At 35.8% G+C, this 18,067-nt stretch overlaps 1 protein-coding gene and 1 non-coding gene across 2 annotated transcripts in view; both read right to left on the bottom strand.

Moving 5' to 3' along the window:
• RAB3GAP2 (RAB3 GTPase activating non-catalytic protein subunit 2) overlaps window positions 1–18,067 on the bottom strand; it is an 86,587-nt gene that overhangs the window by 32,008 nt on the left and 36,512 nt on the right. The window contains exons 8-19 of the mRNA XM_036932142.2: window positions 16,905–17,004; window positions 14,527–14,625; window positions 10,672–10,820; window positions 9,759–9,838; window positions 9,567–9,656; window positions 8,081–8,220; window positions 6,108–6,324; window positions 5,400–5,543; window positions 5,090–5,172; window positions 4,716–4,780; window positions 2,075–2,165; window positions 1,073–1,200 (exon numbers count right to left, since the gene is read on the bottom strand). Coding sequence (XP_036788037.2) covers window positions 1,073–1,200; window positions 2,075–2,165; window positions 4,716–4,780; window positions 5,090–5,172; window positions 5,400–5,543; window positions 6,108–6,324; window positions 8,081–8,220; window positions 9,567–9,656; window positions 9,759–9,838; window positions 10,672–10,820; window positions 14,527–14,625; window positions 16,905–17,004 — 1,386 coding nt within the window. The remainder of the gene's footprint in view (window positions 1–1,072; window positions 1,201–2,074; window positions 2,166–4,715; window positions 4,781–5,089; window positions 5,173–5,399; window positions 5,544–6,107; window positions 6,325–8,080; window positions 8,221–9,566; window positions 9,657–9,758; window positions 9,839–10,671; window positions 10,821–14,526; window positions 14,626–16,904; window positions 17,005–18,067) is intronic.
• On the bottom strand, window positions 12,078–12,209 carry LOC118935748 (small nucleolar RNA SNORA36 family). The gene has a single exon (XR_005033974.1). It is a non-coding gene; the product is annotated as a small nucleolar RNA SNORA36 family (small nucleolar RNA).

Here is an 18,067-nt window from a genome sequence, read left to right as displayed (position 1 = left end):
ACGTGAACCTTTCTGTTGATTGAAATAATTTCACACAATTATTGAAGTACACAGAAAAGCAAAAGATCCTGAAAAATGGCTTATTATCAATACATTGTTAAAATGTTTTATGAAATTTATCTATAACCCCAACTATATAAAAGATATTAGAATGTGTAAGTTGTTTCCATTACAAAGGAAAAAAAATCCTTATTTTTGTTTAAAAATTTTTATTCATGTATATGTATTTAAAATAAAAGGCTTCCCCTTTAAATCTCAACTACCTTTTAGATATACCAGATAATTCTTTTAAAAGCATTACCAGTGACTTGAAAACCACTAAAAACACTTTAATAATAATTTTGTTTAGATAAGTAGAGGACAAGAGGGCCCAAAGCCAGGCAACCTGCCCAAGGTCACACACAAGTAACCTGAGGTGAAAGAGAGGACAGTACTCCCTCTAGTCCCTATTAAGTGAATTTTATTTCTCTGTATGGAAGAAACAATTTTGTATACACTCCTCAGAAGTGAGCAATGCTGCACTGTAATCAAGAATAGAAGGTGCTGTCATTTTTAACGTTTACAGAATAAAAATATAGAACATTTATTATGATTAGTTGAAACACTTTGATGTTAAGAAGAGAATTTTTAAAAATGTATTTCACTATGTAATACACCACAGAGCAGGCTGTATCAGTTTGTTAATAACAACAATAACACTGAAAAGCCAGTCTCTCCTGTTTGGCAGAATCATTCTTTTTTTCTTTGAAAGAAATTAAAGTTTTGCTACTTCTATAAATTGAATATATTTTAAATGGCAAACCTTGTCCAAAAGTTGCATTATAAGAAGTAACTTAAAAAAAATAATTAAGAAAAACCAAATACTTCTAGGGTAGTGAAAATGGGTTAACAATAAAATTTAATATTCTGGCATAAACAATAAAAATTTAGCAGCAAGGCACAGCAGATCTTGCAAAGAAAGTATACCTTTATACTTCATAAAATTTTTCATTTTCTACTTCTTTAAATACCAGTTTAAAAAATTAAAAGTAACCAGAGATGATTTTGTATAATAAGCAATGGGATTACTTACATTATCAGAGAATGGTGTGTCTGAATGAAAACCATGGGAATTCAACTGACTGACAGACTCATAAAGATGGAGTAACTTCAGTTTATTGGCACAGAACTGCAGCAATCCTTCATCAACAGACTCAAGCTCTAAAAGGTGGAAGGAAGAAAACACATTAAAGAGATATATTTAACAGACTCATAAAAAGGCTTTTCTTTCATTTCTTTCATTAAATCTCTTAATTTACATAATTCCCCATTCTATTTTATTAAATATTGGGATGCTTAAGCTGTAATAGATAACACAAAGATAATTTTTCCATTAGAGCAAAAATGTCTAAATTTCTAAATGAAATAAGGTACTCTAATAGTAGAGAGGGAAAAAAACAGGGAGAAAAAGAAAAAGGGAAAAAACTATTTTAGTCTAATATTCCAATCTAAAGAAATTATCTGGGAACAGCTTTGAAAATATTCTCCCTCACCCCGTAGCCCATATGCTGCCTATTATGCTCATATACTGAGGACAGACTAGAAAGCTGCCTGTCACTTTTTATGGTGGTCAAAGATACTACAGTTCAGCCTGAAACTGGGTTGTGGCAGATATATCCTCAAGAAATGCTGGCAAAGAGACAAAAAGTAGAATCCCATTGGCCATCCAACATCCTCCACCAGCAAGGCATTTTTCCAAGATTAGTGAGGGAGAAATACTCACTCTTTCTCTCATATATTCCTTCCTACATATTAAAATGGCCACTTATCATTCTGTACTGATATCTCTCCTCACAATAGAGGGATTCAAAAGAGAAATATTTACATTGAAAATCAGAGTCAATATATTCAGAGAAAGCTCAGATGAAGATGAATTGCATACACTTGAGAGAATAAAAGTCCTAAATACTAAAGTTATCGATATTATTTCCACATTTAAGTAACATGATGGTCTCATAAGCAAACAGCTTTCTATAATCAGAGTTTTAAAATCTGAAATAAGATCCTAATCTCCAATCAGTACAAACCCTATTACCTTGATTTTTTAAAGTGTCCATTAAAGTCTGAGTGATGTTTCTAAGGCAGGAAAATGGTAAGCGTTCACTTGCCAAAATGCTCTCCAAAGCCTAGAAGAAAGATATTGAGAAATTCTAATAATTAGAAGACAAAGATTTTGGTTTTTAATTTTATATTTATGCCTACAGTTTCACTACCCCAAATTTCAGAGGTAAACTCCATATTTAAGATGCTTTAATATATATACCTGAGAATAAAAGGTGCATCATAGGTAACACATAATCAATTTCAAATCATGTCAAATATGGCATAACAAAAAGTCCAGACTGAAAACAAAACAACTAGAAGGCAACTGAAGTTTAACAGAGTAGCCAAGGAACACAGAAACATATTTAAAGCTACTCACCAATAAGAAAAATCTGAATACATTTATACTATACTACAGGCAAAAATGAAAGGTAGGGGCTGTCACTGTCATGTCAACAATAAAAGCTGACAACTAATTACTGCATCTGAGCATGGCTGGCTCAATCTACAGGCCATGCTAGATATAAATACCTCCTGCCCCACCGCACCTCCCCTACCGGCCCCAGTAGATAGTTAAGGGCCTTTGTCACAAATTCCAAAATACCTCTTGACGCCTAAAGAAGTAACCATCAGAATCACCAATGAATTAAACACAGCGGTTCAAGTTCCTTTCACATTAGTACATTAAATTGAGTTTTCATTGATAAGAATAAACAGTTTAAAAACTAGGTTTACAATGGCACGAGATAAATATCAGATCATAACATAATAACCGCTGTGTGTTTGTGGGGAAGAAATAGACCTAGAAGGTGGCTAAAGAGGTTGGTCAGGCCTATGATAAGGCAACTACATGACTGAAAGAGACAAATACCTGGGAAAATGTCGGCTGCCTCTGTTCTACTATTACACAAGCCAGCAGGGGCTTACCTATGTATTCAGTCTTCCAAAGCCTAAGTTGGTTTCTTTTCTCTCTTTAGTGTCAAAAACAATACACAGCTTTCACTATTAGCTTTTCCAGCATTTTTAATAAAATTCATAGCTTCATATACAATTCAGTAGTATAATTAAAAAATAATCAAGAAGACAATTTGCATTATGCTAAAGTTTTCCAATTTTGTTTTTCCATGATGTCGGTTAAGAAGATAGATGGTATCATAATGAGAAGACCTATTTGGGTCATGACTACAGACTCCCTAAGCTGCCTCTCTAGATGTCTACCTTGTCATAAGAGTGTCATCTTTAATAACGGAGACTTTGCCCTAAAGAAAATGAGAGCCAGTTAGCACTGTCAGTGGAACAGAAAACTCGACCAAAAGTCACAGGGACTTGCCTGTTCTAAAATAAAACAATAAAAAGTATTTTTTAAAATGACTACAACAATAAAGTAAGAGGGATAAAAAGAAATCAGCATTTACTAAATTCCCCATGTATTTAGCATTTTTTTAGATAGTGTAGATTATGCAAATGATGTATTCAGCAAGGTCCCTTCTTGAAGGAGCCTAAAAGAGGCAAAGAGGAAGAAACTGGGTAGCTATGACTAATATACTTGAAATAATTAGAAAACAAGTAGCTATTAGCTACCTGGTTCTGATTAGAACTAGAGTAAGAGATCAGAGGTATCCGAGGGGACTGAAGCGTCATGTAAGAAGTGAGAGTTAGAGCTGGAGCAGCACCGGGGGGTTTGCATAGGAGGCGTGGGAGCACAAGAAACCACAGTAACTGGTGTAGCATAACCATGAACCTGGCAAAAAGTAACAAGTCTCACAATACCATGGGGTGTTGAGGCTCTGGAGCAATAGGGCCTCTTATACAGTACAAATGGGAACATAAATTAGTGCAAGTATTGTGAGAAGCAATTTGTCATCAACTAGTATAGCTGAAGGAGCTCATATCCTACATTTCCACTGTTAGAGAAACTCCTGCATATGGGCACCAGGAGACATGCACAAGGATAATCACAGTATCACTATTCATAGTAGTAAAACAACTGGAAACAACCTAAATGGCTACTGGCAGGAGAGTAAATAAATTACAGTCATAGAGTGGAACTGAAATAGCACAGGACATGAATCAACTATAGTTACATGTACAAATAGACTCAAAAAAACATAATGCTGGAGGAATAAATTAAGTCACAGAAGACGTGAAGCTTGACTCTATTTATATAATGCTCTGAAGACAGAAAATGCATCAAAAGGAGCTATAAAGAAATAACCATAAAGAAAAGAATAAAAACACACAGTTCTGAACACTGGCTACCTTAGGGAGGGGAGAAGGGGCTGGGATTGGGAGGGTCATGTAGGCCCCTTCAGAGTTCCTGGGAACATTGTTTCCTAACTGGATGGTCATACACATGTGTTCACTTTACTATTATTCTTTAATCTGAATATATGTTAGGTGTGGATGTGTGTTATGTTTCAAATATGGACTCATGTATGGTAATATTACTTAATTTCTGAAAGAAAGGAAAGAAATAAGAGACAATGGGGAACTTCCCCATGCAAATATAAAAAAGGATGAACATGAACAAACACATGAAAAGAAGACTTTAGACTATATGAAAATCATTATTTTCTTAAAAAGGATATGTAATAGCTACTCAGAGGGAAAGTTCATATATTATATATACTTACTTGTTTTTTGGTTGCAGGGTATTTAATATCAAGAATTAATTCCTTTATTTCTTTTTCAACCATATCTAGAAAGAGAAAATTAGCCAAAGTAAATTTATTTTTATTACAAGTACGCTACTCACAAAGAAAAACGCATATATTTGTACTATCAGTCAGTCTAAAGGATTTCGGGCTTCTCTCACTTTACTGTTTTATTTTACGAATTTGAATACTACCTAGACAGCATGCTTCATAGTTACAGAGCAAATCCAATAAAAATTACATTTTGAAAAGGAATCATGACAGCTCATATTTTGATTGCTCCATTTAGAATATTCTATTAACTTTCAAAATGGCTTAACATTATGCTCATTATTTTACTCCAGGCTACGTACCAACATTGGGAGACTTTGTTTTCAGTAAGGCTGCTAATTTCTTCACTAAGTGCATGTCTTTGGCTCGTTCACTCTTCTTGTCACTAAAACAACAATCACAATGAATTCTTACCGAATGTGAAACTGTTTTCCTTCTAATTCTCACACTCTCCAACTTTCTTTTTCCTTAATATTTTTCCTATGTGACTTTAAAGATATCAGTTTAATAAGAAAAGGGAACAACAAAACAGGAACTACAAAACAAAGATCAAACTAAGGGAGCAGGAAAAGTGAGCAGAAGGACATCAACAAGACACTTGATAAATCTTACCTCAGTGCTAAATGGAAGGGAACATTCACTGTTTTCACACTTCCAGACACTGGATCAACCAGACAGATCTGGTAAGTCTGTGGCTGCCAACTCTGACTGGTAACATTATTTAAGCCCATTATTTTATAGCCAGGATACAGAAGCCTGAGGAAATCACATACCAACATGGTATAAGTATTATAGAAAGGAGAAATGCCAAAAGGGGCTTGCACTGTAGCGAGCAACTCCTACAAGATTATCAATTCAGGCACCCTAGTAAGATAAACAAATACTGACACCAAAACCAAGTAGAGCAGGACTCAACTGGCAGAGTTCCACCGTGTCAAAATGGGCCAGAAAATGAAGTGAACACAATCAGGCCTACGTGGCAATGGCAAACAAAGCATTTGCCTCACTCGACATCATCACGTGATGACTCTAAAACAGTCTTTCCTTGTGCACTTCCACAGCATAGTAAGTAAGGGATAGGGACAAATGGCAGCACCAAAGCTAACCTTAATTCAGGAGCTTATCATGGCCTTTTCAAGATTCCTTTGCTGTGAAGTACTTAATCCTCAATTATAGATAGGCACTCACAGGAAAAACCATAATAAAGAACATTTCAATTCTCAAACAACCTGCAATCTAATAAGTAGAATTAATAAGAGCTCTACTTTAGTAAAAGCATTCCTTCTTGTAACTAGGAAAATGCCAGGGTTTGGAGCTTACCTGCAGTGCTTTCCCACATTGAAAGCTCCCACTCTAGGTCCCTGCTGTGTGCTCCACACTTCCAAAATGCCCCTTCTTGGTGCATAGATCACAATGAACTGAGCTACTCGACTTGGACCCTGAGTATTTCCAAAGTGGGGAAAATCCACCTTCTCTGGTACTCTCTCGTGGAGGTCCTCTACCATTTGGATCCAGCCAATCTGTGCACCCCGATAGCCTTGGAGACAGAGGAGAAGGGAAGCCGATCAGTCAGTTCATTGGGGTTCAGCTGTAGGCTTCTGAGGCACTCTGGGATATTTTAGTGGGGCATTTAAAAGAAGCTATAAAAGTACATTATCTTTTTATTACGAAATACCTTAAACAGAAAAGAATTATAATGAAATTATAACTATTGAATCAATCACCAAGTCTTAATAAATCATAATACTTTGCTATATTTGCTTTTGATCACTTTTTCTATAAAAAGAAAACAGGTATCACTGGGGGTTCACAAGTACCCTTCCCTGACCCCGTTCCCTTCCCTCTCCTCAAAAAATTCTCTCCTTTTAAAAAATCCTGGGAGATTATCAGGTTTGGGTTTAAAATGAAAGTCCAATTAAAATATAAGAAAAAGATCAGCTGATTTCCTGCTCTTTAGTTCTCTTGGTGGAATGCAACAGAGGGATGAGAGGAAACTGCTGCCCATGAGGAGAGAGATGCAGCTGACGCTGTCTTCCATTCTAGGCTGGTCCCACAAACAGGCATTGATCCTCTCTTCCCAGTATGGGGAGAAAACTGACCTCACCAGCTGCAAAGGACAAGCCAGCAGTAAGATCACTGCAGTGGATTTGAACCAGTTACTATGCCTATGGTCTTCTATATTCTGGAAACATCTTGCTGAGAATACATCCTTGATGTTATTTCAGAAGACAACTACCAAGGAGAAATGATCTACTGCAGCATCGAAACCTCACTCTACAGACACTTAAACATGTGGCAGGTTAACACTGCAGGAATTCTTTGGCAAGAAGGTGACAGTGGCTTCAGTCTCGTCCAGAGTATTTAATGCCACCAAATCCAGTAATTGTTCCTCACATTGTTAAGTCACAGACGAGATTGCACCATAATTGGGGTTTCTAACCAGTAGTCTGTGATGACATGTTACTATGCCTAACAATGCACTCTCCCTTTCTTCCTTAGTCAAGGAGGTTTTTATTTTAGTCGGGTTGACAATACACCTAGATATTTTCCAGTCTCTCTTATAGTTAGGTGTAACTGTGTGACTAAATCCTGGCCAACGTATTGTAGAAAAGGTTGGCAGGACTTCCAGAAATATCTTCGAAGTGGACTAAGATGGCAGTTCTTCTTTCCCCTTCTTCCTTCCTGGAAAGTAGATAAGAAGTCTGGAGCTCCAGCAGCCATTTGAACCATGAGATAACCTTGAGTGGGGACGCTACATGGAAGACTAGGTTCCCGAGGATGTCATGGTGATATCATTCTAATCCTGTAATTAGATCTGTTATTAGCAACTAAATGTAAATCCTCACTGACACAGTGACCAAGAAACTTAAGAGAATTGCCCCAAGCATATGGTTTTGGCAGTCAAGTCAGCAAAAATTTTGCTAGATCTTGCCACCTTCAATCTGAAAGACTTGGCATTCAGATCTGGAGAGAAATTTGGATTCAAGCATGGCCTATGGAATGAACACAGCAGAGGCAAGAAACTGAATTTAGAAATTGACAATGATGGTGAGGACTGAAAAGGCACCCATAAGGAAGAAGTTAAAAGTGCCTATGAGTTGATCAAACTTATAGGCTGTATCAACTGGACTAGTGGATCAAGTTTTGCTGATCTGAGCTCATGTTAAAAGAGAAAGCATAACATAAAGAACTAAACAGTGTTATTAACAAGAAACTGAGGGATGGTAACACTGCTCAACTATTGGAGTAATAAAGCAAGTTCACTTATTGTCTGAATTTTTGCAAGGAAGTACCTTTCCACATGCGTACTGCAATTCCTCTAGTTACATCCAATAAAATAACTCGGCCAAAATCATCAGTTACTGCCGCCAGTGTGTTACATGGAGACAGACATATACTTTCACCATGACGTCTAGAATCTGGAAGTCCAAACCTGATATTCAAGAGAAAATAGCTCAAATCAAATTCCAATCTAGAAATACGTAACAGAATAATGAAATGAATAAGCAAAATGGCTGAATCTGTTTTTATATAAAGAAATATGAACTTTGTATGGATTAATAACTTATTAACTATTCACATCAGCTTGCAATAAAAAATGCATAAAGAAGTTTCTTCTGTTATAAAATAGAAACAGCTAAGTTTTATTTCATAGACTTTCTGTATGGATATCCACAACCTTACATTTTTAGAGTATCAAGTAACTATCTTTCTTTCATTAAGTGGTATATCATAGGATGAAATACCCTCACAACCAACTAAATTTTAGAATACTTTTCCTCCTATACAAGTGTTTTTCTTATTTCTAAAGTATTCTCTTTATATGTTAGATATAGTATCTTGCTGACAGGGATGTATCTGCCTGAAGCAAAAGCTATCCCTCTAATATTTATCTCTAAACTGCTTTTGGTCTATCATCAATCTAATTAAAAATATGAACAAAATAAAAGTAAAAAGGTAACAAGAAAGAACCAGGAAATCTCACTTTGTGAAAAGTTCCTGAGACGAAGTGCTCAAACTTCAGTATACCTATTTGGATGCACAGGACCATTTGGCTTTTTTCTTGATTCTTGGATGACTTTAGAAAATGTGATGTGTTAAACATAGCGTTTTAAGATAATATGAAAAAAACCTTAGAAAGCAATCTTTAATAAATTTTAGTGACGTATCTGCAGCTGAAGGACATCTAAAAAGGTGGTAAGTTTTTCTTTACCTTCATGGTAGTATTCTGTATTAGGTAATAAGAAAACGACTTAAAGACAAAAATCAAACAAAAATCATACCCTCTCCTCCCAAAACGTGATGAGCACACTAAATATTTTCCAGACTGCCGAAGTGAGCGAGCAAGTAGAAGGCAGAGTTCTAAAGAGCGCTTGAATGCATGTGATTCCTGTTTTATTTTTTTTTTAAAGAAAACATTAGGTAGTACTTTTTAAGTTTATACAGCTTATTGACAAACTGAAACTTTTAAAGAAATTTGACAGCTATCACAACACGAACGTTCCTGCAACTTAAGCTAAGTTTATAGATGTTTGCAAAAAAAAGCACACTTCACAAACACGTATTGAGCACCTTGTATATGAGAGGCAGACAGCTCCCAGCAAAATAGGCAAGAATCACTGTCCCTTAGAGGTGACATTCTGGTGGGGAAAATGACTTCATAACACATTAATGGCTTTTAGAAGTTCCAAAGACTCATGAGATATACTGAAAACAACTATAAATTCAAGATTATATTTCTAAAAATACTAAAATTTGAGAAGAGCACGCCAGACTTGCCTTACAGCTAATGGGGTAGCTGGTTCAACCTTCGGTTTTTGCTTTGGGGCAGCGTCATCCTCATGCTTACTTTTCCAACCAAGCCAACCGCTGAAAAAGAAAGAGAACTTAGAATAAAACTATCAAAATAGAAGTTAAACAAAGCGAGACAGAAGTCAGATCTCATTTTAAATTTAAGGACTATGTAATTACCTGGCAGCATTAAATAAAGCGGAAGTGAGTTTACTTGCAACTGCTAGGGCGACGTGAGATAACAATGGTTGAGCGCTCCCCTGAAAAACAGGACGTTTGAGAGAGAAGACTTAATTGCTGACAAGGAAACAAAATACACTATTTAAAGGCTTACTTTAAAAAGTTTTGAGAAGTTATAAAGTCTGGACTAGTGAGAATAGTCAGCACCTTTCAGAAGATACAGTAAAAACTTTATTTAGGTAGGTAGCAATATAATCTAAAGTTTTAACTCTATAGCCGAAAAGTAAAATCACTAGTAGTCTATTTTATCTTTAGGATTTCCCTCTTTCAGTTGTATTAATTTAAATAATTTAAACTAGTACATTAAGATGGCATTATTTTAGGAGGACTATCATTTCCTATCTACACACAACTATCTTTTAATACATATATGTATTTTATGAAAGAGATAGTCGGGCCATTCTTACAAGCTGCTTTTTAAGCAAGAAATAAGAGCTGCCAAATCTAACACCTAACTTTACCCTATTTGAGAAAGCAATTTTCACCACTTGTATCAACTACAGTCGACAGCTTGTTGTCTTTATAATTCTGCACTTACTCAAATCCCTGGTGGGCTAACATCATTCAGAACCCTGAGCTTCTTTCTGGCTACTGCACCAAAATTTAAAGGCAACTCGGCTGTCCAAGGACTCAGGGCAACAGAAACAAAGAAGTTTGGTTGTTTTATATTACTTTAATGCCTTTTCAGTTAACCTAAAGAATTTAGAAGAAAGCTAAACTGAGACTAATTTTAGCTTCAACTGAAACTTATAAACTGCTTAATCTTTCTAAGGCTAAATTACCATATCCAATTTGTGGACATTTGAAAAATCAAAAGTGGTCTTAATCGCGATCAGTGATGAAAAACTCTTACCTCTAAAGCATAGAAGAAGCCTGTAAATGGACTGGACCCCACAGTGATGTACTGAGACATGGCTGGCGGACTGTTTTTAATTGCTGCACTGAATCCACCTATATTGGAGGCAGTCTTCATTTGATCAAAAGGGGACAGAGTCATAATACCTAATGATAAAACAGTAATGACACATAAGTTGATGCACTGAAATTATACTATCATCTTAAATTATTTTTTTACTTCAATTCCATTCTAAGATGCTAGCTGCTTAGTTTTAACAGACAGCAGTCCTTTTTAAAAGCCGCAAAATCAATGTCATAAAATATTCATGAGGTATTAAAATTGCCACCCATAATTCTTCTAAGCTATAATACCAAACAAATTTTGAACATTAATTTTTAAAAGATATAAAATTCAAATGGCACAAGAAATGTACAGTCCACTTATATCTCCAGGTATCAGTTTAGTTCCTAGAGGCAACAACTGAGAGTTTCATATGCTGTTTTCCAGAAATGTTGTATATACATAAATGAGAGCACACAAACTGATGTGTGCCTTATTTATTTATTTTTATTTAACAAAATATCAAGGAGACATGCCTTATTCTCAACCAACCAGGCTGCTGGACACTAATTTCCAACAGTCTAGATTTTGCTGACTGCCTCCCTGTGGCATTATTTAACATTTTGTCCTGCTCTTTACATTACAGCAAATTGGCAGAATCTAAAGGACCAGTGTCTTTTGAGTCACCAATATTGGCAGTATTTTTCATTGACTTAAGATAAATTAAAGTACAGCTTATTTACATCCCCTCTTCTTCTCTCTATAACCTTCTGGTACATCCCATCTCAATTTTTTATTAAATTTACATTCACTGTTTTCATTATTAAGAATGCTTTAAATATTACTCACTGCTAAGACATGCTGCCGATTGTAATTACATTTCCTTAGATGTCAACATTTTTTTTCTGGAGTCACCGTTACTTTCATTTAGCTTTTCCCTGAATGTCTGAAGCCTTTCCACACTCAAAACACTTGCTTCGTCTGCCTAGAATGTTCGTTCTCCACCTCTTCCCGTAGCTGGCTCACTCTCATCCTTCATGCCCCCCTCTGAATGTCACTTCCCTGGGGACACCTTTCCTCACCCATCTACCTCAAGTACCCTCTTCCTTTGTGCACTATCATGATACTGTCCTAACGTTTCAATATTACCATTGTTATTCATTTGAATTGTTTATTGTCTCCCCATCACCATTTTTCAGGTTGGAGGCCTGTCTGCCTTATGTTTCCAGCACCAATATTAGAGCCTGGGATAAAACACTTATAAAGTCATTTATTTCTTGAGTGAATTAATCAGACTTTTACATAAAGACATGCATACATACAATAAATAAGTTCCCCTTACCCCCCCTTTTTAAAAATCATTTTGTAGGCTGGGAAATAAATGAATAGAGTAATATTTTCTATCCAATCATTTTTCCTAGCCTGTTTCAATGTTCCAAAGTTTAATTAACAGAACAGGGAAACCACCCTGAACTGAACTCAACACTTTGGAATTTTGCAGCATTATTGTATTAGCAAAAAAAAATCAAGACAAAATGAATGTCTACCAATAAAGTGTTTATTACAGAGTATTCCATACAGCAACAGTATAATGATCTGTGTGTCATACAGCTTCTGTTTGGCCCCCTAGATTCATACTGCTTTTTGTCCCTACTTGCTCCCAGGGGCTAGTGTCTGTAAATTATGTTGATTTCCATATGGGTTCAGACAATGGGAAGCCCCATCAGGAGATCAAAGAGAAACAGGAAAAGGAAGTCAGGATATCTATTTCCCTATGACCCTAGAACAGAAGTCACCCTATTAAGGATGCTGTTTAAGAAACTTCTGTTGAGGTGCTCATTATCTCCCAGTTCTGGAACTGCCCCCAACCCTCACCTCTTTAGACTTAGAGTGGTTAACAGCTGGGCTGCTAAGAATCCCTGAGATACTCTACTATCCTAGTGGTTCTCCTATACCACCTCTTTATAAGTTTCTCTGTACATAAAATCTCTTTCAATTATTCTACTTCAAAGGTGCTCTCTCTCTTCTATTAGGACCCTGATAAAATATGTGGAAGGCTCTTCATAACATGTTAATTAGAAAAGAGCTATGCTATAGTTGGTATAATACAGCCCTTAGAAAAACTTCTCTCTTACATAACCATATACATATTACACATGCATTTACACGTAAGTCTAAAAGAATGTTTATCAAAATGCCAATGGTGAATATCTCTGGATGGTAGGATTTAAAGGGACTTTTTTTTCCTTTTCTCTTTATATATTTATATACTACTTGAATTGTTTTTAACAAGCACATACTATAGTGATAAACAGAAAAAAATACATATATATTTTTAAATACTATTTCCTTCTCCATTTCTACTACCTTAATTCAGAAGTCCATTACTTCTTTCATTTAATTTATTTATTGACATATAGTTAATATAAAATATTGTATTGGTTTCAAATATATGACATGGTGATTCAACAGTTATTTACATTATTAAATGCTCGCCCCAATAAGTACAGTTACTATCTGTCAACACAGAAGGATATTACAGAATTATTGACTGTATTCTCTATGCTGTACTTTCATCTGTCACTAATTTATATTACAGTAGAGATTTTGTACCACTTTAATGCCTTCACCTATTTTACCCATCCACCCAAACGCCTCCCCAATGGTAACCACCAATCACCTCTCAGAGTCTGTGTCTACTGCTACTGTGTTCACTTTGTTTTATTTTTAGATTCCACTTATAAGTGAAATCATATGGTATTTGTCTTTCTCTGCCTGGCTTATTTCACTTAACAAAATATCCTCTAGGTTCATCTATGTTGTTTGCAAATGGCAAGAGGTTTTTCTTTTTTACAGCTGAATACTATTCCCTATATATATGTACCACATAGAAGTCTATTAATTCTTTCCAAGATTATTTTAACTTTCCTACTGTAACTAGTTTCTAGTCTTAGCCCCTCCATTACAGCCTCTAAACTTGCATCAAAGTGATTTTTTTTTTTAACTGGCTAAAAAATGATATCATTCTCTTGATCAGACATCTTCAATTGCTCTCAATGTCACTAGGATAAAGATCTACATTCCTCTGTGTAGTACCGTAGGCCCTTCAAAATATGACTTTATATTTACATATTTGGCCTCACTCTTGCCAGTTCTCCTCAGCACCCATTATTTTTCCAGCACACAATGCACTTCCACTCCCATGCCTATGAATATGCTGACTCGAATGCCTCCTCTGTGCTTCTTCTCTTGGTCAAGTCCTACTTCTTTCAATTTCAGATTAAAGTCAACCTCCCTCTCTCTAATTCCCCCAGTGCTGGGGCTTCTCCTCTGCTCCCACTCCACCTGGCCCACTCGTCTTCCACAACAGTCATTATGTTGTAGCTCTAAAACTATTTTCACTTGTTTCTTCCAACTAGACTATGCTTCCTGAAAGCAGAGACCATGTCTTTTAGTCTCTGCATTCCCAATGCCTAACACAGTAGGCCTTTAAATACTGGTTGCAAAGAAAATCTGCTTTTATTTGTATTTTGCTTGTCTAAAGGTTACATTTTTAGAGTTTTAAGTCTAAGTTCTATAGACTTAAAACTGTACAGTACTGCTGCTGAGGGCATAATTATTAAAACTGATGCCATTTCTTAAAGACATAAACCTATAATCTGTAAGTCTGAACTAACTTCCAAATGTCTCACTAAAGGCTATACATTTTCTTTTCACATAAGAATAAATGTACATTTCTAATAAGTGAGATACTTCAATCAAAAAATTTAAGAGGTATATTCTTTAAGAATTTGAACTAGTAATACTTACCAATACTAGCATGATCAATAATAGTGTCAATATCTTGTAGACCCCATTTTTTATAAGCTAATGGTGGTGGTTGTATGTTCTCATTGCCTGATGCTGCAGCTGTTAAAGACAAAAATTAGATAACTTAAACTTCCCTCTAACAGATAAAAATGAAGTTTTACCAAAATCATTAAAACTGTAATAACTTGACTTATTACTCAAAAACGTCAACTAATAATAAGGCAAGGTAATGTAAACAAGGCATAAAGTGAAATTTATTCACACGAAGATAATGCACATAAAATACAAACATTAAAAGAGTAAGTTGGTTACCATAAGGGATTTTGAACATTCAAGTAATTGTAGAAGAGTATTAAAAACTCCAAACTATACTAGAATTTCAGGTGAATTCAAACTGCAATTGAAGCCAAATAAGCAATTTCTCTCCCTTGAGAAAGACAGTGGATTAAAATCCTGGGAACAGCAACCAGTGCCTCACTTGGTGAAAGGCTAAAATCCCGGATACGCCTTGCAGGAGCTCGCAGACAGCAGCGTCTCGAAGGCAAGTAACCAAAGCCAGTCTGACAGAAACGTACATCAACAGCAATAACATTACCAGGAAGAACTAATGAAATGCGGATCATTCATGATGGTATTTCCACCCAGTGAGAGAGCAATGAAAGGAAAAGCAACTCTTGCTATATATAGGTTCATGCACAAGGTCCCATTGACCAGCAAATTCTCATGCTACTTATTAGATTACAGCTGGACTCTGGTTGTTTATTCTGGAAAGTGAAGATAAGTACTTTAATAAAGGAAAAATATATTCCTCAAAGAACTTCAGCTTTGATAATAAGGCCAAGAAAAGAGAATTGGTCTATATGCTGAAAGAAAAGTTACAATTTGTTGCCTAAGGAATCAGAATTCTTTTGGAGCAACTACACTAAGAGGGCACAAGAGGCTTGCTTACTTCCCAGGAGACAAAATGGCTTTATGGTCTTATACATAACAGAATAAACAGGAATTCAAAAATAGTAAAAAATTAAATGGCTAACAATGCCAATTATTAGGTAATTGTCTATTCTAGTCTATTTTATGGACAGAAGTCTTACCTACAGAAAAATTGCCAGTCTTTTTGGGCATATATGTTAATGGTGACTATTTTAAATGTCCCCAAGATAATGACACTTATTGTGGGCTAAATTTAAGTAATTTAAACAATTATGAAAACAGGAATAAAAATTCAAACAAATTCTGACTTAACAGAAAAGCATGTACTATTAAAGAACGACATAACCAAGACTTCAGGATTTTATTAATCACATCAGCCCTCTAAAAAGACAGGGAAATTTCTTCTATTGTAATATAAAATGCTGCATATTTTTCCCTAAAAAAAATTGTTTATTTTGCATCCTACAATTTAGTCCTGGACTTACAAATGACCTTTATGAATCGGCAAATACATCCTAACTAACCTGTATTTTCAGGGAGCTGAACATTTAAGAAACAAGCTTTATTCACTTCAGGGCCCTCTACCCAAACGTAGAAGAAAAGGAGGAAGTCAGCTCCAGTACTGGTATTTTCACTGATTTTAAGACTTTCCTTCCCCATATTTTAACAGCTCCAAAGCTGGAATATTAAAATCGATGGTGTGTCTTTCACAGGCAGCATTTATGTTTCTTAGTGGTACATAAAATAATAGTGCATCTTACAATCAATGGCATCTTGAATTTGATAAATACAATATCCTCCTTAAAGAATGTAAACTAGGGGTAGTAAAAGTAAGAATTCTTGATTATTTGTGCACTTTTCACCTCTAAATCTGGCAACAACAATGTAGTTGTCTATATATACATTATGTGTAGGCCTCTAACTTTTCTGCATTCAGAAGTGCTCCATGTTAATAAAAAGAAGCTGATATTGACTCTCTGTTGGGTCCTGCCTACCAAGGGGAAAATTCCCCCTCATACAATGGTAGCTTTACTTCCAGTGATGATGGAAGCCATTTAGAATCACAAGATTTTAGTATCCTGGCCCAACAGCTGCTGATCTACTGAGAACTTTGGTTCCTCAACTAGATGCAGCTAAGTACCGCATCCCAATGCTGTTGATCAGCACGGCTGCACATCTCTCTGACTGTGCAAGCACATGGCCGAATTAGTGCATAAGGCCTGTTGTTCCTGTGCTGTCACACTCTCCGCTGCAGACATGTTCCAGTCCTTGCCTTTACCTTACGAAGCCATCTACCCAACAAAGCACTCCCATTTTTATAGTAGCAGTGTTTTTCTGTAAATCTGGATCAGAAGGTTAATTTAGACGACATATTTAATTCTCTGAGTAGGTTGAAATATGTAAGACAAACATCATTTGAAGTTAGATATACCTTGTCAAAAAATTACCTTTTGCTACCTGATTTCGACAAGCACGAAGAGACTGAAAAAGGCTAAATCCATCAATAGTCACAATGGCAGCTGGATATAAGATACTCAACTCTTCATTCTATTAAAAAGAAAAAAAGAATTAAGAAAATAATACATTTTCATCATTGCCAAATATGCCTGTTTTTCTATTATAGGTGAGTGTCATGATTAATGAAAAATAAGAAATACTAAGACCGAACAACTGTCAACCACCCAACACACAGAACACTAGCATGGAACAGAACGTAAAAATAAGTGAAAAACTAATTTATGAATGCCTTTTGGCCAAAGACTTAAGTTCTTCTCAAATACAAGCTTCTGCACATTGTAATGCTTACAAGATAGTGAGATTAGCAAAAAAATGTGTAAGTCTCATAAAGTGAAGGACAGTAATTGTGCAGATACAAACAAGATATAAAAGTAGAAAGAATACGAAGAAACTCATCTGAAATCCCAGACATCTTTCAATACATAGCCTCATACATTTTTGTATGAAAGTATAACACATACAGTATTCTATAACATGTTTATAACGCAGTAATATGTCAGTGAGATTTTCCCACCTCATTAAGTGAACAAATAATTTTTTTGTCATGGCTATGCAGTATTGCATTGTATGTACCAAAATTTAGTTAACCAGCTCTTATTGATGGACATTTAATTTGTCCTCCTGCTTCCAACTCCTGTGCTCTACAGTCCAAGCTCCACACAGCTGACGTGATCTTCATGAGACACAGCAGATCAAACCAGTCTCCTTATTAAAACTCTCCAATGACTCCTGCATTTAGAATACAGCCTGAAATCTGACCATGCCTGCAAGACCCGGCACATATCTCTAATGTCAATCCACCTCTCCCCTTGCTCCTTGAACAAAAAGGTCATCATCACATCGGTGCTTCGAATGTGCCTGGACCTTCACCTCCCACATCTTCACTGGCCTAATTCTTCCGACGAATCTGGTCTCAGTTCAAAAGTATTTACTCAGAGAGGCTGCTCCTGAGTCTCTATTGCAAGCAGCATCTCCATTCTCTTGCCTCATTATCTCAGCAACGTGATTAACTCCCTCATAACACCCATCAGAGACTGCAAGCATCTTGGCACCTCTAGTTGTTTACTATTGGTTTCCCTCCACCATCCCCAAA

This window comes from Manis pentadactyla, chromosome 19, assembly GCF_030020395.1.
Source record: "Manis pentadactyla isolate mManPen7 chromosome 19, mManPen7.hap1, whole genome shotgun sequence".
Classification (NCBI taxonomy): Eukaryota; Metazoa; Chordata; class Mammalia; order Pholidota; family Manidae; genus Manis; species Manis pentadactyla.
Note: the sequence above shows the minus strand (reverse complement) of the source record. Positions and strands in the feature narration are given on the sequence as shown.